Source organism: Stegostoma tigrinum, chromosome 35, assembly GCF_030684315.1.
Source record: "Stegostoma tigrinum isolate sSteTig4 chromosome 35, sSteTig4.hap1, whole genome shotgun sequence".
In the NCBI taxonomy this organism is placed as follows: Eukaryota; Metazoa; Chordata; class Chondrichthyes; order Orectolobiformes; family Stegostomatidae; genus Stegostoma; species Stegostoma tigrinum.
Window position 1 is genome coordinate 20,022,690 of NC_081388.1, and position 18,662 is coordinate 20,041,351.

The following is an 18,662-nucleotide window of genomic DNA, read 5'->3' on the forward strand; positions in this document are numbered from 1 at the left end:
TGGATTCTTTGGCCTTAGATACTGTGGGGAAGTTGCTCATGTAGTGGTAATATCGCTGGACTAGTAATCCAGAAACTCAGAATAACACTGTGGGGATGTGGGTTCTAATTCTAACAGGACAGATCGTGAAAATAGACTTAATTTAAAAAAAGAAGTTAGTCTAATAGCAATCATGTTACCATAATAGCAACAATGGCAAAAGCCCAGCTGGTTCAGAAGGTCCTTAGGGCAAGGAAACTGCTGTCTTTCCTGGTCTGGCCTACGTGTGACTGCATACCCACAGCAATATGGTTGACCATTACTGCCCTCTGAAATGTGCCTAGCAAGGCAATGAGTCTGAGGGCAGCTAGAGAATAGGCAAAGAATGCTGGTCTCATCATGACACCCGCTATCTCATGAATGAATGAATAAAGATATTGACAGGGTTCCTAATGGAAATTCTCTGGTAAATTTACCAACTCCCTTTAGTCAGTCCTTGTTGAATAATGCAAGATTTAGATATGAAAGAGTTAATTTTCAGTATTAATGGGAAGATGCATCTGTTAACCCACGTGTACATGTTCATTACAACCAAGTACTAATTCTGAAAGTGACTCGAGGCAGCACAGTGGCTCAGAGTGCCGGTGACCTGGGTTCAATTCCAGCCTCAGGCAACTGTCTGTATAGAGTTTGCACATTCTCTCCGTGTCTGTGTGGGTTTCCTCCGGGTGCTCTGATTTCCTCCAAGAGTCCAAAGATTTTCAGGTTTTTGGTGGATTGGCCATTGCCAATGGTGTCCAGGGATGTGCAGGTTAGGTGGGTTAGCCATGAGAAATGCAGAGTTACAGGGGTAGGATAAGGAAGAGGGTCTGGGTAGGATGGTCTTTGGAGGGGTTGGTGTGGAATCAATGGGCCGAATGGCCTGATTCCACACTGTAGGGATTCTATGATTCTTTGAAGCCTCAGTACATATTCATTTGCTATCCCTCATTTTAAACAACACTCCTCATCATAAACAAAATGAATTCCCTTTGCTCTGAATTGTAAATATTTGATTTTGTTAAAGATCTAATTCAGACTTTTCTCCAGATAGACCAAGTCTCCTGCAGTCAACACAAAGAGAGAGCATGAGCATCTAGGGACAAGCAGTGCAGCGGAGAAATAACAGATCAGATCTGTCAGCATGGAGGGATGTGTGGCCTGAGAAAAAAATCTCCTGTGTGTGTTAAAGATTCATAAGCATGTTATCTTTCACAGTGCTCAGAAGGACAGTCATCTCCTTCTGGCTCTGTGAGGTTGATGTTTAGATGGAACGAGTTGCCAGATGGAATGGCAGATACAGGTATAGTTACAATGTTTGGATAAGTACACAAATAGGAAAAGTTGAGAGATAGGCCAAATACGGGCATATGGGACTAGTTTAGTTTAGGAAACCTGATCGTCATGGACAGGTTGGGCCAAAGGGTCTGTTTCTGTGCTGTGAGTCTATAATTGGTGCATAAGCCAGGTTTGGGTGGTGAACTGACTTTTTGTCTGTTTGCCTCTTATTTATACCAGACTGGTCTACAATGACTATTTGTAGACCACAAAGTAGCCCAGGAGTTGGAAAAAGTTTTCAGCCTTGCCCCCTGCCTTGTAGGTAGACAATCCTTCCTCATGGCTGAGTTCGAGAACCAGCCTCTTGATCTCTCTCAAATCACATGATATTCTTCTTTCCTATTCCTTCTTTCAAGGGCTGTGGGCATCAAGCCAGCATTTGTTGCCCATCTCTAATTGCCCTAGAATGAGTGGTTGGGCCCTTTTAGAGGGCAGTTAAGAAAGATGCTGTCAGTGTGGAGTTACACTTAGGCCAGAATGGGTAAGGATGGCAGATTTTCTTCCCTCCAGGGCATTAGTGAACCAGATGGATTTTCTGGATGATTAATTGTGGTTCTTTTTGTGCCACTGGGAGGGAAATATGCCATGAAGGTATAAGGAGAAAAAGAACAGGAAATGACATCACCAACCCAAGGAAACCTAACCAGATAAATAGAAAGCGGGACATAACACCAGCGCTTCGTCAGAGGCTCACTGATGATGTTACCTAGAATGGTGACGAAACGTCTGAAAACTAACCTTCCAGCTCAGCGAGCAAACTCACATCCAGTATAAGGAGGTTGCAGATAATTATAGATAGGTTGAATGAGTGAGTGAACTAAAATGTGGCAGACAGATTATAAGGTGGGAGGTTTTCCAATGTGGCAGAAAGATTGAAGAATTTCTCCACACAGAACAAATGAGGAATTCTGAGTTCCAGCCTAATATATGTGTATGAATCACATATAGCTAGTATACAGATACAGCAAGTAATAAAGTAGGCTAATACGATGTTTAAGACAGAAGTTAGGGATTTTTTTTCTCTTAAGGATATTTGACTTTTGAACTGTTTGTTTTAGAAGGTGTTTGTAGACATTTTTGAGACTGATTTTGAATAGATTTTTATTAAGCAGGGAATCAGAGGTTATTTGGGGTAGATGGGAATGTGGAATTCCAAACATAGAGATCACCCACAATCTTATTGAATGGCATAGTAGGCTCAAGGGAATAAATGACCTTTTCCGTACACATTACTGAGAAACTCGCCTTATAATTTTACATGAGGTTTCATACGAATGAGGTTTTGGTTCCACCAGTAGTCCAAGTTGGATTTGAACCCACATTTTCAGAATATTAGCCTGAATCTACGGATTACTAAACTAATACCATTACTTAACATTTACTTTTCCATTCCACAACACAACGATGGAATTGAAAATGGTATATCATACAAAGGCCAAAGGTGAGATAAAGGTTCGACTACCTCCTTTGAAGAAATTGCCACTCTTAGCTTTCCATGCAACATCTTAGTCACTTTCTTGACTGTGACTTAACACTGAACAAATTATTTTAATGATCCGATCACCAAATCTCCCTCCTGTCCTTGTTGAAACAGAGCAGAAGGAGCTTTAATCTACCTTTGGCATGTTCTCTCTGGCTTGGGCGTGTTGATTTTGTTATTTCACACCTGTATTACAGAGATTAGCATTCTACAATGTTATTTCTATCAGTGCAGGGATTTGAAAACATTATAATGAGAGAACAGTGTAAGGGTAAAATGAAAAGATTATTCTCCAACACCATCCTCACAACTGCAATTCAAAAGGACATAGATCCAAAATCTGGCTTCAGGAGAGATTTGAGGAATGTCAGTAAGTACCTGAAATATTTGGTGAACTCTAGGTCTGACTGCAGTAATCTGCTGTGACTTCTTGAATGTTTCCCAAACTTCCACCAAACGAGTGGAAGCACTAGCATTTATTGAAACAGGTGCACACTATTCAATGGGAGATGACCTTTGATCTGTATCTCATCTCCATTTGTCGGTCTCCATCCTCCAAACCTCTTAACTCACAGCTGGCAAAATATTTATCTATTTCAGATAAACACTGATTAATCCAGATATCATTTTCTGCTTTTGGTGGGAGAGATTTCCACATGTTTAGTACCTATTGCGTGATGGATTGCCTTCTAGTTTCTCTCCTTTGATTCTGACCCTATGTTCCATTGTCCTAGACGCCATTAGCATGAAAAATTTCCCTCTATACAGTCCTTTCAAACTCCCCAAACTCTCATCTGAACAGCCAACTTCTAATAAATGAAAATGAGATAAATACATACGGTAGAATGGAAAATATTTTCTTTGGAACAGTTAAACCTCGACTGCTAATTTATGTAACTGATCTTCCCATTTTAACTCTTTTGAGATGTGTTGTATGTGTACCTTGCCTTTAAGAATGCCATGTGCTATGTGTATACAGTGTTGTGGCTGTGCCAACTTGTCAGTCTGCTGTGAGTTTTCAAGCTGTACATGTACAGACATGAGAACAAAAATCTAACAAACTGCAGATGCTGTAAATCAGAAACAAAAATAAAGATTGCAGGAAAAGCTCAGCAAGTCTGGCAACATCCATGAAGAGAAATCAGAGTTAACATTTCAGGTCAAGTAACCCTTCTTCAGAATTGAACCAGAAACGTTAACTCTGATTTCTCTTCACAGATTCTGTCAAACCTATCAAGGTTTTTCAGCAGTTTCTGTTTTTGTTTCACACAGAAATGAGTTGGCTTGTGGAAATGTCTGCTTCATAATTTATATTGCACTTTACTGTTTTAAGTAAACTAATCCACAGAGTTTAACAACCTCTCTGATAAGCGATCGTCATTAGGTCAACAGCAACTGGTGTTTCTGGTGAATCTGCCCCCTACTCTTTCTGAAGTATGTGATCCAGAACTGTGCAGCATGACTCCAGGCATATTTAATGTAGCTGTAGTGAAACCTCTTCCCCATTATTTTCAAGCCTTCTGGGTATGAAGGCTAAACTTCCATTCACCAATGCAATTCATTTCTTTTGTACTCGGCAGCTACATGGGTGAAATGTGCAAATGTACTTTATCAATACTTTACAACACCTCCCTATTCTCAGCTTATCACAGTCCTTTCTTTTCCTACAACTAGTTTTTAGACAGGCCCTATGGTGAAATCTATCTGCCACAGTTGTGAGATCTCAAAAATATCTCTATCATTGATGCTTTCAGTCATATCCCTTACCTCTCCAATCATTGTGCAATTGATGATGTTGGGTCTGTGGATCTCTACTGTGTTATTTCTATCATTAATAAACATGATCAATAATTATGTATCTGCATCCCAGCACAGATCCTTGTGAGACTCATAGAATCATAAAGTCATATAGCATATATGTCGTCCCAACCCATCCATACCAAATACAATCCCCAACTAAACTAGCTCCACCTGCTTGCTCCTGGCCATATCCCTCCAAACCTTTCCAATTCATGTCCTTATCCAAAAGGCTTTTAAATGTTGTAACTGTACCCACATCCTCAGGAAGTTCATGCCACGCACGGACCACCCTCTGTGTAAAAATAAACCCCTTGTGTCTTTTTTAAAAATTTCTCTCCTCTCACCTTAAAAATGTGCCCCCTGTTTCTGAAATCCCTCATCCCCCTCCATTCAGCTGCTTCTAAGTCAAATACTCACTCATTAGTAATCTCCTAACCAAGTCAATCAGTAGTTCTCCCCCTTCCAACTCTACTCTATTTTAGCCCTCTCCCCCTCTCCATACCTCTCCTTCACCTTCGACGGTCTCATTACTCTTAATGGGCTGTGCACAAAAATTATTCAATTGGAAAACTCAGCTGATTTACTGGTGTTAGTTAATCGATGTAAAAGAAGACATGGATGATTTGATGATGAAAAAAAAACTCAGTTGTGTGTAAGAGCACTTCTGAATATACAGAAAACCATAGAAAATAAAGATCATAATTTGCCTTCAATTCCAAAGGCTTTAAATTTAGTAAGTGATTCCTAATATGGAATGTTACAGGGGGTGAATACCATCAGCTACAAATACCCCTCAAAATGATATATTATCTTGACTTGGAAATACATCGCTGTTCCTACATCGATGCTGGGTCACAATTCTAGGACTCCCTCCCACACCACACTGTGGGAATACTTTTTCTATTTATTCACTGGGTGTCGGTAGCTAGGCAACCATTTATTGCCCATTCCTAATTGTCAGAGGGCAGTTAAAAGTCAACCTCATAGCCATAGGTCTGGAGTCACATGTGGCCCAGACCAGTTCAGGATCATAGTTTCCTTCAGTAAAGGAATTTTGTGAGCCAGGTGGGTTTTCCAGCAATTGACAATGGATTCATGGTCATCATTGGACTCTCAACTCTATTTTTTATAACGTTGCATTGAAACTTCATCTGCCATGGCAGGATTTAAATCCAGGTCCCTGGAATATTATGTTGGTATCTAGATTAACAGTATAGCAATAATACCACGAGCCTCTCACCTCTTACTTGATGACCAGGAAGTTCGTTCCAAAGGGGATTAACACCACCATCCAGGGATGGGCAACAAATGTTACTTTGTCTTTGTATCTCAAGCATCATTTGTTTTTGAAATGGCCCACTGATAATGCAGGCAATTTGAATTGCTGACTCCTGGAGCTGAGGAATTCAGATGGAAGATGGCAAGTGGAAAATTACAGGTCTTCCTAATGTTTGCAGCAAAATACACAGTTTAAAAAAAAAATCAGCTTTACAGGCACTCATAAATCATCTGTTGCTTTTCCCCAGCCCCTGCACTATGAGAAGCAGATGTAGATTAATGTAAGACTTTGAGGTCTGTTGTTTATTAACACATTCTTCCTCGCTCCTTGTCTTTTCTAGACAATGCATTGTTTGTTAAGATGAAAAAAACCATCTAGTTAAAATTTATATGTGATATTTAGTGTCATTCAGGGGTCTAGGGGATGTAGATGTATTTTGAGACAAGGGTTTTGAATTTCATAAGCAAAACAAGTGTCAAGGAGATTGATGTTGCATTCGCTGATTCATAAATTAGGTGCCAAACCAAGCAAAACGTTTCAATTTAGCTATGGATAAACTGTCGGATTAAATTACTGGACGCAAATTACATCTACTTTCTTTAAAGATGCATAGGCAGGTATAATGATATCCTGTTCCTGCATGGCTGTCTGCATTGTTACCAAGGAGAAGGAGGGTTTTAGTTAAATTCCTTGCACTACCTCTCTTCGCACAGCACTGTCTGGGACAGGCAATTGGCAAGACAGGATTTCGGGACTCTCGTGTTCATTCATTAATGGGATGGGGACAAAATCAGCATTTGTTACCCATCCCGGATTACCCTTAAAAAAAATTAGCTTGCTCAGCCATCTCTTGAGGGCAACTAAGAATCAACCACATCATTGTGGGCCTGAATCACAAATCGGGGGAGGTGATGGCCTGGTGATAATGTTGCTGGGCTGTTAATCTAGAGACTCAGAGAGTGTTCTGGGAACAAAGTTTTAAATCCTGCTTTGGCAGATAATAGAATTTGAATTCAACAAAAATCTGGAATTAGGGGTCTGATGGCAATCGCAAATCCATTGCCGATTGTCAAGGGAGGAAACCCATCTTGTTCACTAATGTCCTTTAGGAAAGGAAACTGCTGTCCTTACCCTGTCTGGGTTACATATGACTCCAGGCCTACAGCAATGTGGTTGACACTTAACTGCTCTCTGGGCAATAAATGCTGGCTCAGCCAGCAAGGACCTCAACTAATGAGTTAAAAAGATAATGACAGCAGAGTCCCCTTGATAAGCAGGTAACACCTTTACTGATGTCAAGTTTTGAATTCATGATTTATTAATTAAACTTAAATTACACAAATTGTCAGGGCTGGATTTGAACCCGTAAGCCCGTATGGGCGGCACAGTGACTCAGTGGTTAGCACTGCAGCCTCACAACATCAGGGACCCGGATTTGATTTGCGCCTTGGGCGACTGTCTGTGTGGAGTTTGCACATTCTCCCCGTGTCTGCGTGGGTTTCCTCTGGCTGCTCCGGTTTCCTCCCACAGTCCAAAGATGTGCAGGCTAGATGGTTTGGCCATGCTAAATTGCCCATAGTGTTCAGGGGTGTGTGGGTTATAGGGGGATGGGTCTGGGTAGGATGCTCGAACAAGCAGTGTGGACTTGTTGGGCTGAAGGGCCAGTTTCCACACTGTAGGGAATCTAATTTAATCTAAGGTCTATCCATTAGCCTGGACCTATGGATTACTAGTCAAGGGACGTTACCAGTGTCCCAACATCTCTGTCCTAGTCTGTCTACGAGATCAATTTGCTTATGCAGTCATTGCTGAGGGAGGGAAGAGTCTGGGCATCAATTTTCCTCAAGTCAGCAAAGGTTACAGGTCTGAGAGGCTTCAGTGAATTCCCTACATGACCCCCATCACCAACAACTGATAGTGCACCAAAAGCTTGCCCAATGCAGCAGGTCTTACGTATTTGAAAGAAAGGAGGAATGGGCTAGGGGTGGAGGGATGTAAGTCCAGAGCTTGGGGTTTTGGCACCTGAGGTAAAGCCAAAAATGATGGAGCGATTGTGACTGGGGACACAGAGGCTGGGAGGTATCTTGAAGGACTATGATACTGGAGGGGTTTGCAAAGACAAGGATCAACACCTCCCTGGTCCCTGGGTCTTGTACCCAGACTGCCATACCACCTACTAGGTTAGCACTCAATGTGATCTGAGCTCCTCTGCTCAAGAGTAGTTCTATGCAGCTTCCCCTAAGCTATGTATCTTTCAACCTCTCAAACCAATTCTGCCATTCAGTAACAGCATGGGTAATCAACATGGTCATACTTTTGGTTCTGTGAAACGTCAATACCTTAATTAAAAGGAAGTGCTGACCCTTCAGCAACGCCCTCCAGCTCATCACCCTGTTCCCCTCATTGTCTATAGTTCCACAAGGGCAAAGAAACAGGAAGGCAAGTAGGAGGGATCAAGATGGCAAATGAGGCAATGAGGAGACAGTGAGGGGGGGATTGAGTGAAATGAGGTAGCGAGGAAGGCAGTGCATGAAAGGAGGCAGCAAGGGAGGAAGTGAGGAGAGAACAGTGACAGAAACGAGGCAGCGAGGGGGCACGGTGTGTGAAATGAGGCAATGAAGGAAGTGAAGATAGTGAGTGACTTGCTTTTACAGTGTGGTGACGTGAGATAATGGTTTAAACTCCACATGAGTTTCCACACATCATCATCATCTCACCCAATCACCATAACTTTCCATTCCTTTCTCTGTCAGGCATTTATCCAGCTTTCCCTCAGATATACCGATGTTATCTCCCTAACAGGACTAGACAGAGTAAATACAGGAAGGATGTTTCTGATGACTGGAGAGTCCCGAACTAGGGAGTCACAGTCTAAGGATAAAGGATAAGCCATTTAGGACTGAGATGAGGAGAAACGTCTTCAATCAGTGAGCAGGGAACCTGTGGAATTCTCTGCTGCAGAAAGCGGTTGAGACCAAAACATTGAATATTTTCAAGAAGGAGATAGATGTAGATCCTGGGGTTAAAGGGAGAAACAGGGAATTGAGTTGGATAATCAGGAATTATCATATTGAATGGTGGAGCCGGCTCAAAGGGCTGTATTATTTTTCAATCATTCCCAGGGTGGCTGACTTGGCCAGCATTTATTGCCCATCCTGAATTGGCCAGAGGGCAGTTGAGAGCAATCATATTGCTGTGGGTCTGGAGTCACGTGTAGGCCAGACCAGGTGAGGCTTGCAACAGTCTCCTTCCCTAATGGGCATTAGCCGCTTACGGTCTATTCCTGTTCTTATTTTCTATGCTTCTATTTAACTAGCACTGATTATCCAGTACAATATCCTTAACTTGGTGGGGTGTCTGGTTACCTCATCTGGTTTAACCTGGTCATGGCCTCAATGTTAACTGATATCCAGACCTCAGTGTTTCTAGATTGGAAACTGATTTGAGTGGTACAAACGATTGAAGTAATAGAGTAAAAGGAAAGGGTGAGCTATTACTCTGATGGATTAGAGCATTTATTGCGAACAGAAACTGATTCAGCAAACTGTCTTGGCATTTGACAGGAACTAAAGGAGAAGATGAATGAATTGTTGCCACTGATACCAGTCCTCGATCAATACAAATCAGATGCCAGATTGATTCTAAAGTTAAAGGAAGAAGTTCGGAACCTCTCAGTAGTCCTGCTGGGAATCCAGGAAGAAATGGGTGCCTATGACTATGAGGAACTACAGCACCGAGTCATGCTTCTTGAGCAGAGACTCCATGCCTGTATGCAGAAATTGGGTAAAGACTTCTTTGAATCAACACTCACCTCCCTCACTTTCTAGGACTCTTCTGTTATTGCATGGTTTGGATTGCTTCAGTGACAAGTTAATGCAGGAACAAGGGTCCACTGCTTGCTGTCTGGCCAGCAAGAGGTTGACACTGGTTTATTTCATGTCCCTGCCCACATTTAGAGTAATCAGTCATCTGGATAACTGTGTACCCCAGCTCCTTCCACTCCCCTCACCATAATTTCCCCCTTGCCTTACACCATTCGCCCTTCCATTAGACTATTCCAACCTCCCCCTCCCATCACTCTCCCATTTCCTTAAACCATTCAGTCCTCTTCTACAGAGCCCCCTCCTGCACTTCCCCCCCGCCCCACACCATTTCTTCACTATCATCCCTTCTGTCTGGTTGGATGTAAAATGCATTGCCCATCCTCTGTTTGACTTCACTAATGGCCAACATTTACCCTAAGCCATTTTAATTTGAAAGGCCTTGCCTGCTTTCAGCCTGTTCTCTACCTCACTCTGTGAGGTTCTCTTGGATCTTCCCAAAAAGAACTGAACATTTGAATGACTGGTAACATGGTCGAGCACGAGATAAATTTATCCATTGTGTTATCCTGCAGGCTGTGGGAAGCTAACGGGCATCAGCAACCCATTCACCGTCCGGGCTTCGGGCTCCCGCTTTGGGGCATGGATGACCGACACTCTGGCATCGAGCACAGAGAATCGGGTAGGTGGACTGGACCAGATCGACTGAACTTAACCGATTAGAAGGATGTTGCGGTACACAAATGATGGTTTGACATGGTTGCCTTGTGGCTTAGACCGGCTAATTACACGTGACCAGCAGAGAGAGTTTACTGGTTTATTTAGTGAACTGGATAGAATATAGAGTGAGCAAGAAGGTACATGTGCAACTGAAAGGGTTATTTGGAGAAGAATCCGGGATGCTGTCAGGGGAAAAGAATGACTCCTCTGCCATTCGGTTTAAGTATTAGTCACTTAGAATCTTAAAGACCTGCCCCTTAATTATTTCCATTGAAAGATTTTCCACAATTATGGTGCTGTAATTAGACATCATTTACTAAACCATCCTAAGTGTGCTATGAATTACATTGACAAACAATTTGAGATTGCAAGTTGGACTTAGTATGGTACATTTTTGGGTGTTGGAGATTACTTAAGTTAATCCTTAGGGCCCTGATTCTTTGCATATATGGACCTGTTTCAACCCAACAAAATAGGTCACTGCCATTCATTGGTTCATTTCTCAGGGCAATGCTGATCAGAGTCGACCTCCTTCATTTAAATTTAAACAAAGTCTGGCAGTTAATTGTCAGTCATCATCCAACAAGTGCATTCTCCTAGGCAACACCTCAGCCATTCGAGTCCACTTGCCAACTAATCAACATTCTCCTCTCACACAGTATAGGTGCTATTTTCCCTTAATATTGTCAGGACAGTTTTCAAAAATACCTATAGCAAACAAAAGGTTTTCACAAATATGGTGCTTTTCAGCAATACTGACATTCTGTACGACTTGGAAGTCTTGTATTTCAGGACTCTTGCCTCAGTAGCTCATGCCTGGTTTAGCTGTTAGCAACCAGATAAATGTTAGTTGATCAGAGATATTAGTCTGTGATATGACACAACTAACGCAGCAAGCAATCACTGAAGAGCCAATGAGAATCATTGCTTCTGGGCCCCTCCCTGTCAATGTGCTGACCTGCCTGGACTCAGATCTAGTAAGCCGAGAGAAGATCATGCGGAATTGAAAAGATAGAAAGAACCAATTTTGTACCCTATGACCTTCCTCACCTACAGAACAGATGTCCTACTACAGGGCCTTCCTTACCTGTAGAGAATATCGTGAACCAAAAATAACAGACATCACACAGTTTCCTATATTTCCAGCAGTCAAAGCTATTTTACTCTGGTGATCACTAGTAGAATATTACTTTTAGTGTTAGGGACGTCACTCATATTGAGCAGCTGATTGTATTTATTATTGTGTCTTTTGCAATAGCTTCCCTGTTAATGACCCATTTAGCATTCATGGTGAGCTTGAGGTAATTAATTTATATATTACTGATGACACTGCAATGGTTTATGTTCCAACTGTGGGATTAATAGGTTGTTCTTACATATTCTACATCAGTAATTATAACAGTGAATGATGCCACTGATGCTAAATTGTTGACTAATCTAACCTCGCCTAGTTGATACTAATTAATATCACAATGTTTAAGTGTTTATGAGACGCAGTAAATTAAACCTTTACAGACGAATGGTGAGTGACACTCCCTTATGGGCCACAAAGGAATACTATTTCTGTTATACTTACAGCTTTTATATTCTTGGGAAGCTCAGTTCATGGAGATGCTGCTTTTAGATTAGGGAGTCACTTCTGGTCTATAGTACTCACTGCACAGTTGTGTACCAGTGATAAATGGATCCCTTGTATTACTTTGGCAGAAGGAGAATTGTGCTCCTCAAGACAGCACATAATGTAGTTTAGGAAATCAAGTAGCTCCCACTTTCAAAGGGCAGGATAAACGGTCCCCTTGTTCTGCCTAACTGCAATTAAAGCACACACGAACTGGAGGCAGATTGTGGCTTCCTCCATTACTACCACATCAAATACTCTAGGAGAGAAGCCGTCTCTGCATTTTATCCAGTCCAAATGTCAGAAACAATTCTATTTCTAGCATGCCGTTCTGGTATGCCATTGCACACATCTGTTTAACCCAGATTTTTCCAATCCTTGTGAGCAAATGTTTTTGTTGCAAGCACGCCAACACCGTATGATTGCTGTCTGAAACATAAAAATGTAAGAAATAGGAGCAAGAGTAGGCCATCCAGCTTATCATAATTGGCCGACTCTTCTATAAGATCTGTTCCAGGTGAAAAGTCCTCTTCCATGTCAGTTCCTCATATCAACTCCAAAATATTTCACAACGCTCTCTCTCTCCCTTTTAAATACTTCCAGTGATCTAACCTTAATGATTCTCTGCAATAGAGAGATCCATTCATTCTACCTCTGGGAGAAGCAATTCCTTCACATCTCAGTTTTAAATGAGTGCCCCCTTATTCACTGAGGCTGATATAAAGAGGATGGGAGGAGGTGGGTATGGACCATGAACACGGGGTAGTACGAAGATGTCTGTTGTACTGAAAAATCTACTCTCTTCTGCCATCCTCCTGGTGTCCATGCGTTGGTTGTGAATGATCGTGGTCTAATGAAATTTGAGGAACCATTGGCCTGAAATTGGCCTGTCGCTTTCCAAAGGGGCTAGAAGTCTTACAAGACAGTATCGATCAAGCCAAACTTGCACTTGTAAAAGTAACAGTTCTGTTGGCACCCAATAGGAAAACGTTAGCAAAAGCATTTAGACTGCCAGCCACTCCGATCTTAAAACCAACAACACATCGAGCTTATTAGTCAGACTGGTGTGATTAAACATCAAAATTAGTTTGGGGACTTAATTCATCTTTACTGTTCAACGTTATACTAATAGCAAAACTGAACAGAATGCCTTTGAATCTCAGTGGATTTGGCCTGGAAGGGCAAATTAAAGCACACACGAACCAGCTCCCTTCTTTCTCGGTGCAGCTAGTTTCCTTGCAAGCTTTGAACAATTATCAAATGACTAATTAGTTTCTGAAGAAAACACCAGCTCTGATCTAAATGATAGGCCAAACTGGCTCAATGGACACAAAAACAAAGTTGCTGGAAAACCTCAGCAGGTCTGGCAGCATCTGTGAAGGACTAAACAGAGTTAATGTTTCAGGTCCAATGACCCTTCCTCAGAAGGGCTCAATGGACTGAATGGCCTCCTCCTATGTGGGGAAGTGAATACTCCACCTCTCCTCATTTAAGATAGATTATCAGTCATTTAAAAGCCACTGTTTTTCTTAATTAGGTCACTTTCCTTCCAGTACAAAGATCATCTGTGTTGCCATTGGTTATGACGCCTCTAATGTTATTGGACATTGTGATGGCAATGAAACCAGATACCTTCACTGATGAAGGGTCTAGGCCCGAAACGTCAGCTTTTGTGCTCCTGAGATGCTGCTTGGCCTGCTGTGTTCATCCGGCCTCACATTTTATTACCTTCACTGACCTCAGGTTGGCACATCACCTGCAAGGTCACAGTGAGAGATTCAGCAATCTGCCTTAGTGCCAAGCTGATCCAGTGTCCAAGGAAATGTTGCCACAGTCCCAGGGAAATACAGAACTGCTCTCTCTCATTAAAGAGAAATGACTGGTGGTAGTTTAACCTGAGGGTCAGCACGCCTCAGGCGAGGGGAGAGGTTGAGGAGGAGAGTCCTTCATGGTGACGTCAACCAGTGTGGGAATTTAACTTGTGCTGTTGGTATCAGTCTGCATCACAAACCAGACATCTAAGCCAGTCAACATCGCCATCCTCTCTTAAAACCCCACTTGCACACTCAAGTCAGGAATATGGAATAGATAAGAAAACCAAAGACCGAGAATGCAGGATGTGCATTTAAATACTGCTTTTCATGCACTCCTGATGTCCTGCTGATATGTTTTACAGTCAATCTTTGATCTGTAATCACTACTGTAATGTTGGAAGATCAGCAATTTGTACACAGCAAGCTCCCCAAAACTGCAATACAAGAATGAGAAGAATATCTTGGGCTTTTTTAACGGGATGTTGGTTGAAGGACAAACACTCGTTCTTGATCCAAAAAGTGGCTTCTAGATCTACGCAAGAAAGTAGACAGGACTTTGGTTTAATGTCTCTTCTGAAAGACAGCACCTCTGACCACTGCAGCACTCCCTCAGTACTGCACAAGTGTCAGCCTTGATTTGCAACAGGACAGCTTGCCCGGCCATTACTCCAGGGTCAGCAAACTCAGTATGGGAAGACACCTGATGTCGCCCAGGTAGGTGACAGTTAGAACATAGAACTGTACACCACAGGAATGGGCCCCGGACACGACGCCAAATTAACCTAACGCCTTCTGTCTGCCCTTGTTCCATGTCTTTCCATTACTTACATACTTCTGCTCTTATCTAAAAGTTCCTTTATTTCCCCTATTGTATCTGCCTCCACCACCACCTCTAACAGTGCATATCACAGTCCTATCACTCTGTCAAAAACTTGCACCTTTTAATTTTCCCCTCTCAGCTTAAATGCATGCCCCTAGTTTCAGACATTTCAACTCTGGAAAAAAAGATTCTGACCATCAACCCTATTTATGCATCTCAATTTTATAGACTTCTATCAGGTCTCCGCTCAGCTTCCACCGCTCCAGAGAAAACCACCTGAATTTTTCTAGCCTCTCCTTATAGTTTATAGCCTCTAATCCAGCAGCATCCTGGTAAACCTCTTTCGAACCCTATCTAAAGTCTCCACATCCTTCCTGTAATGTGGCAATGAGAAGTGAACGCAATACTCTAAGTATGGCCTAACCAAAGTCATATAAAGCTGCAATATGACATCCTGGCTCTTGTACTCAATTCCCTGGCCAATAAAGACAAGCATGCCATATGCCTTGACTGCCACCCTATCTACTTGCATGACCACTTTCAGACTTAAACCCCAAGATCCCTCTGTACATCAATGCTGTTCTGCACTTAATTGTATCCTTTTCCTTAATATTTGATCTTCCAAAGTGCAGCAGCTCACACTTACACAGATTAAACTTCATCTGCCATTTCTCTGCCATACCTGCAACTGATCTATATACCGCTGTATCCTTTGACAACCATCTACACTACCAACAACTCCACCAATTTGTGTATCGTCTGCAAACTTATTAACCCACCCATATGCATTTTCATCCAGGTCATATACTTGTATCACAAACAGCAGAAATCCAATACAGATCACTGTGGAATCTGTGTGTAGTGTGTGAATTTTAGTCATGCATACACTTAATGTTTCAAAGCTTTAGGAGGAGCTCACCAGGACATTCCTGCCAATATCATATGACAGGCAATAAACCAACATTCACAATTCATGATTTCTAAACTATTTTTTGGAACTTCCACTGTGAGGAGACAGAGAAAGTTCAAACAAAGAACACCAGGCAGCTACAAAAATGTATAGCAATTGGTAAATTCAAAACATTTGGGATCTCTAACACCCAAGGTCAATAATGTTGCAGATAAGCAACCACATTTCCTAAAGCCTTGGTCAGTTTGAGTGATATTTTCAGGACTTTTATTTGAACTAAAGATGTACAAACCACAGGTTCTGCTGTTAACCTGGCTCCTACAATGCGCTCTCTGCTAAAGTAACATAGACAGTTGAAGGAAAGATACTGGGTCATTCAGAATCTGTAAGATAAATAAATGTGAACAGGGTTTTTTTTGGAGCAGACTACTATCATGAGAATTCAATGGGGATACAGTGATCTGCAGATCCTAGCAGTTATTCCTCAATTCTGCAATGCTAGTCCCAATTTTTAAGGAAAAAATTTTTTGGTTGTTGCTACATTCCCTGGACCTAGTTGCCCTTGCTAAATTGTTAGACTTGCACTACTGTAATCTATGCTCAGATAATGTAGTGATTGAGTGGCCACTGAGGCCATTTCAGGGAGTAGTTAAGAGTCAACCATGTTGCTTTGGGTCTGGAGTCACATGTAGGCCAGACTGGGTAGGGGTGGCAGATTTTGCTCCAACGAAGACATAGTCAGCGGGATGTTCCATCATTACACTCGTAATCCCAGAATTTTAACTGGATTCCAGTTGCACACTCTGCCGTGGGCATAATCCGAACCTGTGTTAATAATCTAGCAGCGATATCACTAGGCCAGAAGGCAGTAGGAACTGCCGACGCTGCAGTCTGAGACAGCAAGGTGCGGAGCTGGAGGAACACATCAGGCTCCTCCGACGCTGCCTGGCCTGCTCCGTTCACCCAGCTCCGCACCTCGACATCACCAGGCCGTGAGTCTGCCTTTAACGTTCCCTTTGTTGTTTCTTTTTATATATAACACACGCAGTTGTGGTACATGGACGGATACCTGAACGGTCGGACGGTGCGCGAGTTCCGCTCCTTCAACGACTTCGTCAAGGGGGAGAAGTTCGTCATCTACCGCCTGCCTCACCCTTGGGCGGGAACGGGTCACGTGGTCTTCAACGGCTCGCTCTACTACAACAAGTACCAGAGCAACATCGTCATCAGGTACCACTTCCGGTCGCGCAGCATCCTGGTCCAGCGGAGCCTGGACGGGGCCGGCTACAACAACACCTACCCGTACTCGTGGGGCGGCTTCTCCGACATCGACCTGATGGTGGACGAGAGCGGCCTGTGGGCCGTCTACACCACCAACCAGAACGCGGGCAACATCGTCATCAGCCGGCTGGACTCCCAGACGCTGGAGATCCTCCAGAGCTGGGACACGGGCTACCCCAAGCGCAGCGCCGGTGAGTCCTTTGTGATCTGCGGCACCCTGTACGTGACAAACTCCCACCTCGCCGGCGCCAAGATTTACTTTGCCTATTACACCAACACATCAAGCTACGAGTACACTGATATCCCATTCCACAACCAGTACTCTCACATATCCATGCTGGACTACAACCCGAGAGATCGAGTTCTTTACACCTGGAATAACGGTCACCAGGTTCTCTACAATGTCACCCTTTTCCACGTTGTTAAGACGTCGGGCGAGTTGTAATGTCGTGACAGGACACTCCTTTTTACATTTAAGCATACTGATACTTAAAGGAAAAGAAACAAGACTGTTCAGTGTGAGTGCGCATGGTTTTTTTTTTGTGTTACCAAACAATAAAGTTTAACTTTGAAATGGACAAATTGTTTGGTGTCTTACGGATGACCTTAGTTCAAGGGCCCAGCCAGTTGTAAAAACCTGATTGAAAGGAACAGGGAATGCTCAAAAGACTCAGCGGGTCTGGCAACACACATGGAGAGTCCGGTGTTTCGGATAGGGCAGAACAAAGTACATTGGAAGAGTCGCCATTCTTAGATGACACCCAAGCTTCAGTCTCTTTTATTGTTGATTGAGCTTGCTATTATTTTTAACAAATGAAAAAAAACTGCAGAAAGCTATAAGTACAGAAGGACACGGGGGTCTGTGGATATAGTCATGACAGCTTGGAAGCAGACCCTTCAGTCCAACTCCCCCATGCTGACCAGGTTTTGTCAACTGAACAAGTCTTCTATGAATGGTGGCTCACTGTTTAGTGTAGCTGCCTCATGGTGCCAGAGACCTGGGTTCGATTCCACTCTCAGGCACCGGTCCAAACTCCACACAAGCATTTTCCCCTCACCTGTGTGGGTTCCCTCCAGGTGCTCCAGTTTCCTCCTGCAGTCCAAAAGATGTGCAGGATAGGTGGTTTGGCCATTCTAAATTGCATGTGGAGTGTAGGTGTCTGGGTGGGATGGTCCGAGAGTTGATGTTGACTTGTTGGCCCAAAGGGCCTGTTTGCACACTGTAGGGATTCCATGATCTATTTGCCAGCATTTGGCCCATATCCCTCTAAACCTTTCCTATTCATGTACCTGTCGAAATGTTGTATCTACCACTCCCTTGGGCAGTTCATTCTGTGTAGGCACCACCCATGTACAAAAAGCTAACCCATTCATTGGACAATAGAGCAGGTAAATGGAATGTGAGCCTTTATTTCAAAGTTAATTGAGCAATTATTTATATGGAATATATGAATAAAAGCAAGGCCCTGAGGATGCTGGAGATTTGAAATAAAAAATTGAAGTGCTGGAGAAACTCAGCAAGCCTGACAGCATCTGTTGAGACAAAAGCAGTTAATATTTTGAGTCTGGTATGACTCTTCAAATTCCTCTCCGGGAATTTCAGTTCATCTAAACAGCCTTATAATCGCAAATGCAAAGAAAGGAAATTACTGGATTAAGCTAAAGGATCTTTCTCTTATGTTGCCTTGTACATTGGTTTCAACATTTTCATATTGACTTTGTTGACCTGATGGACATTTTAAAAATCTGATAGTGTTAGAAAA

At 42.7% G+C, this 18,662-nt stretch overlaps 1 protein-coding gene across 5 annotated transcripts in view; it reads left to right on the top strand.

Annotated features, from left to right (window-relative positions):
• LOC125447599 (noelin-2-like) overlaps window positions 1-17,481 on the top strand; it is a 318,146-nt gene extending 300,665 nt beyond the window's left edge. For all 5 annotated transcript variants that reach the window (XM_059639945.1, XM_048522145.2, XM_059639948.1 and 2 more), the window contains 3 exons: window positions 9,479-9,698; window positions 10,312-10,418; window positions 16,667-17,481. In XM_059639945.1, the coding sequence (XP_059495928.1) occupies window positions 9,479-9,698; window positions 10,312-10,418; window positions 16,667-17,344 (1,005 nt within the window). In that variant the 3' untranslated portion in view covers window positions 17,345-17,481. The remainder of the gene's footprint in view (window positions 1-9,478; window positions 9,699-10,311; window positions 10,419-16,666) is intronic.
• The last annotated feature ends 1,181 nt before the right edge of the window (window positions 17,482-18,662 follow it).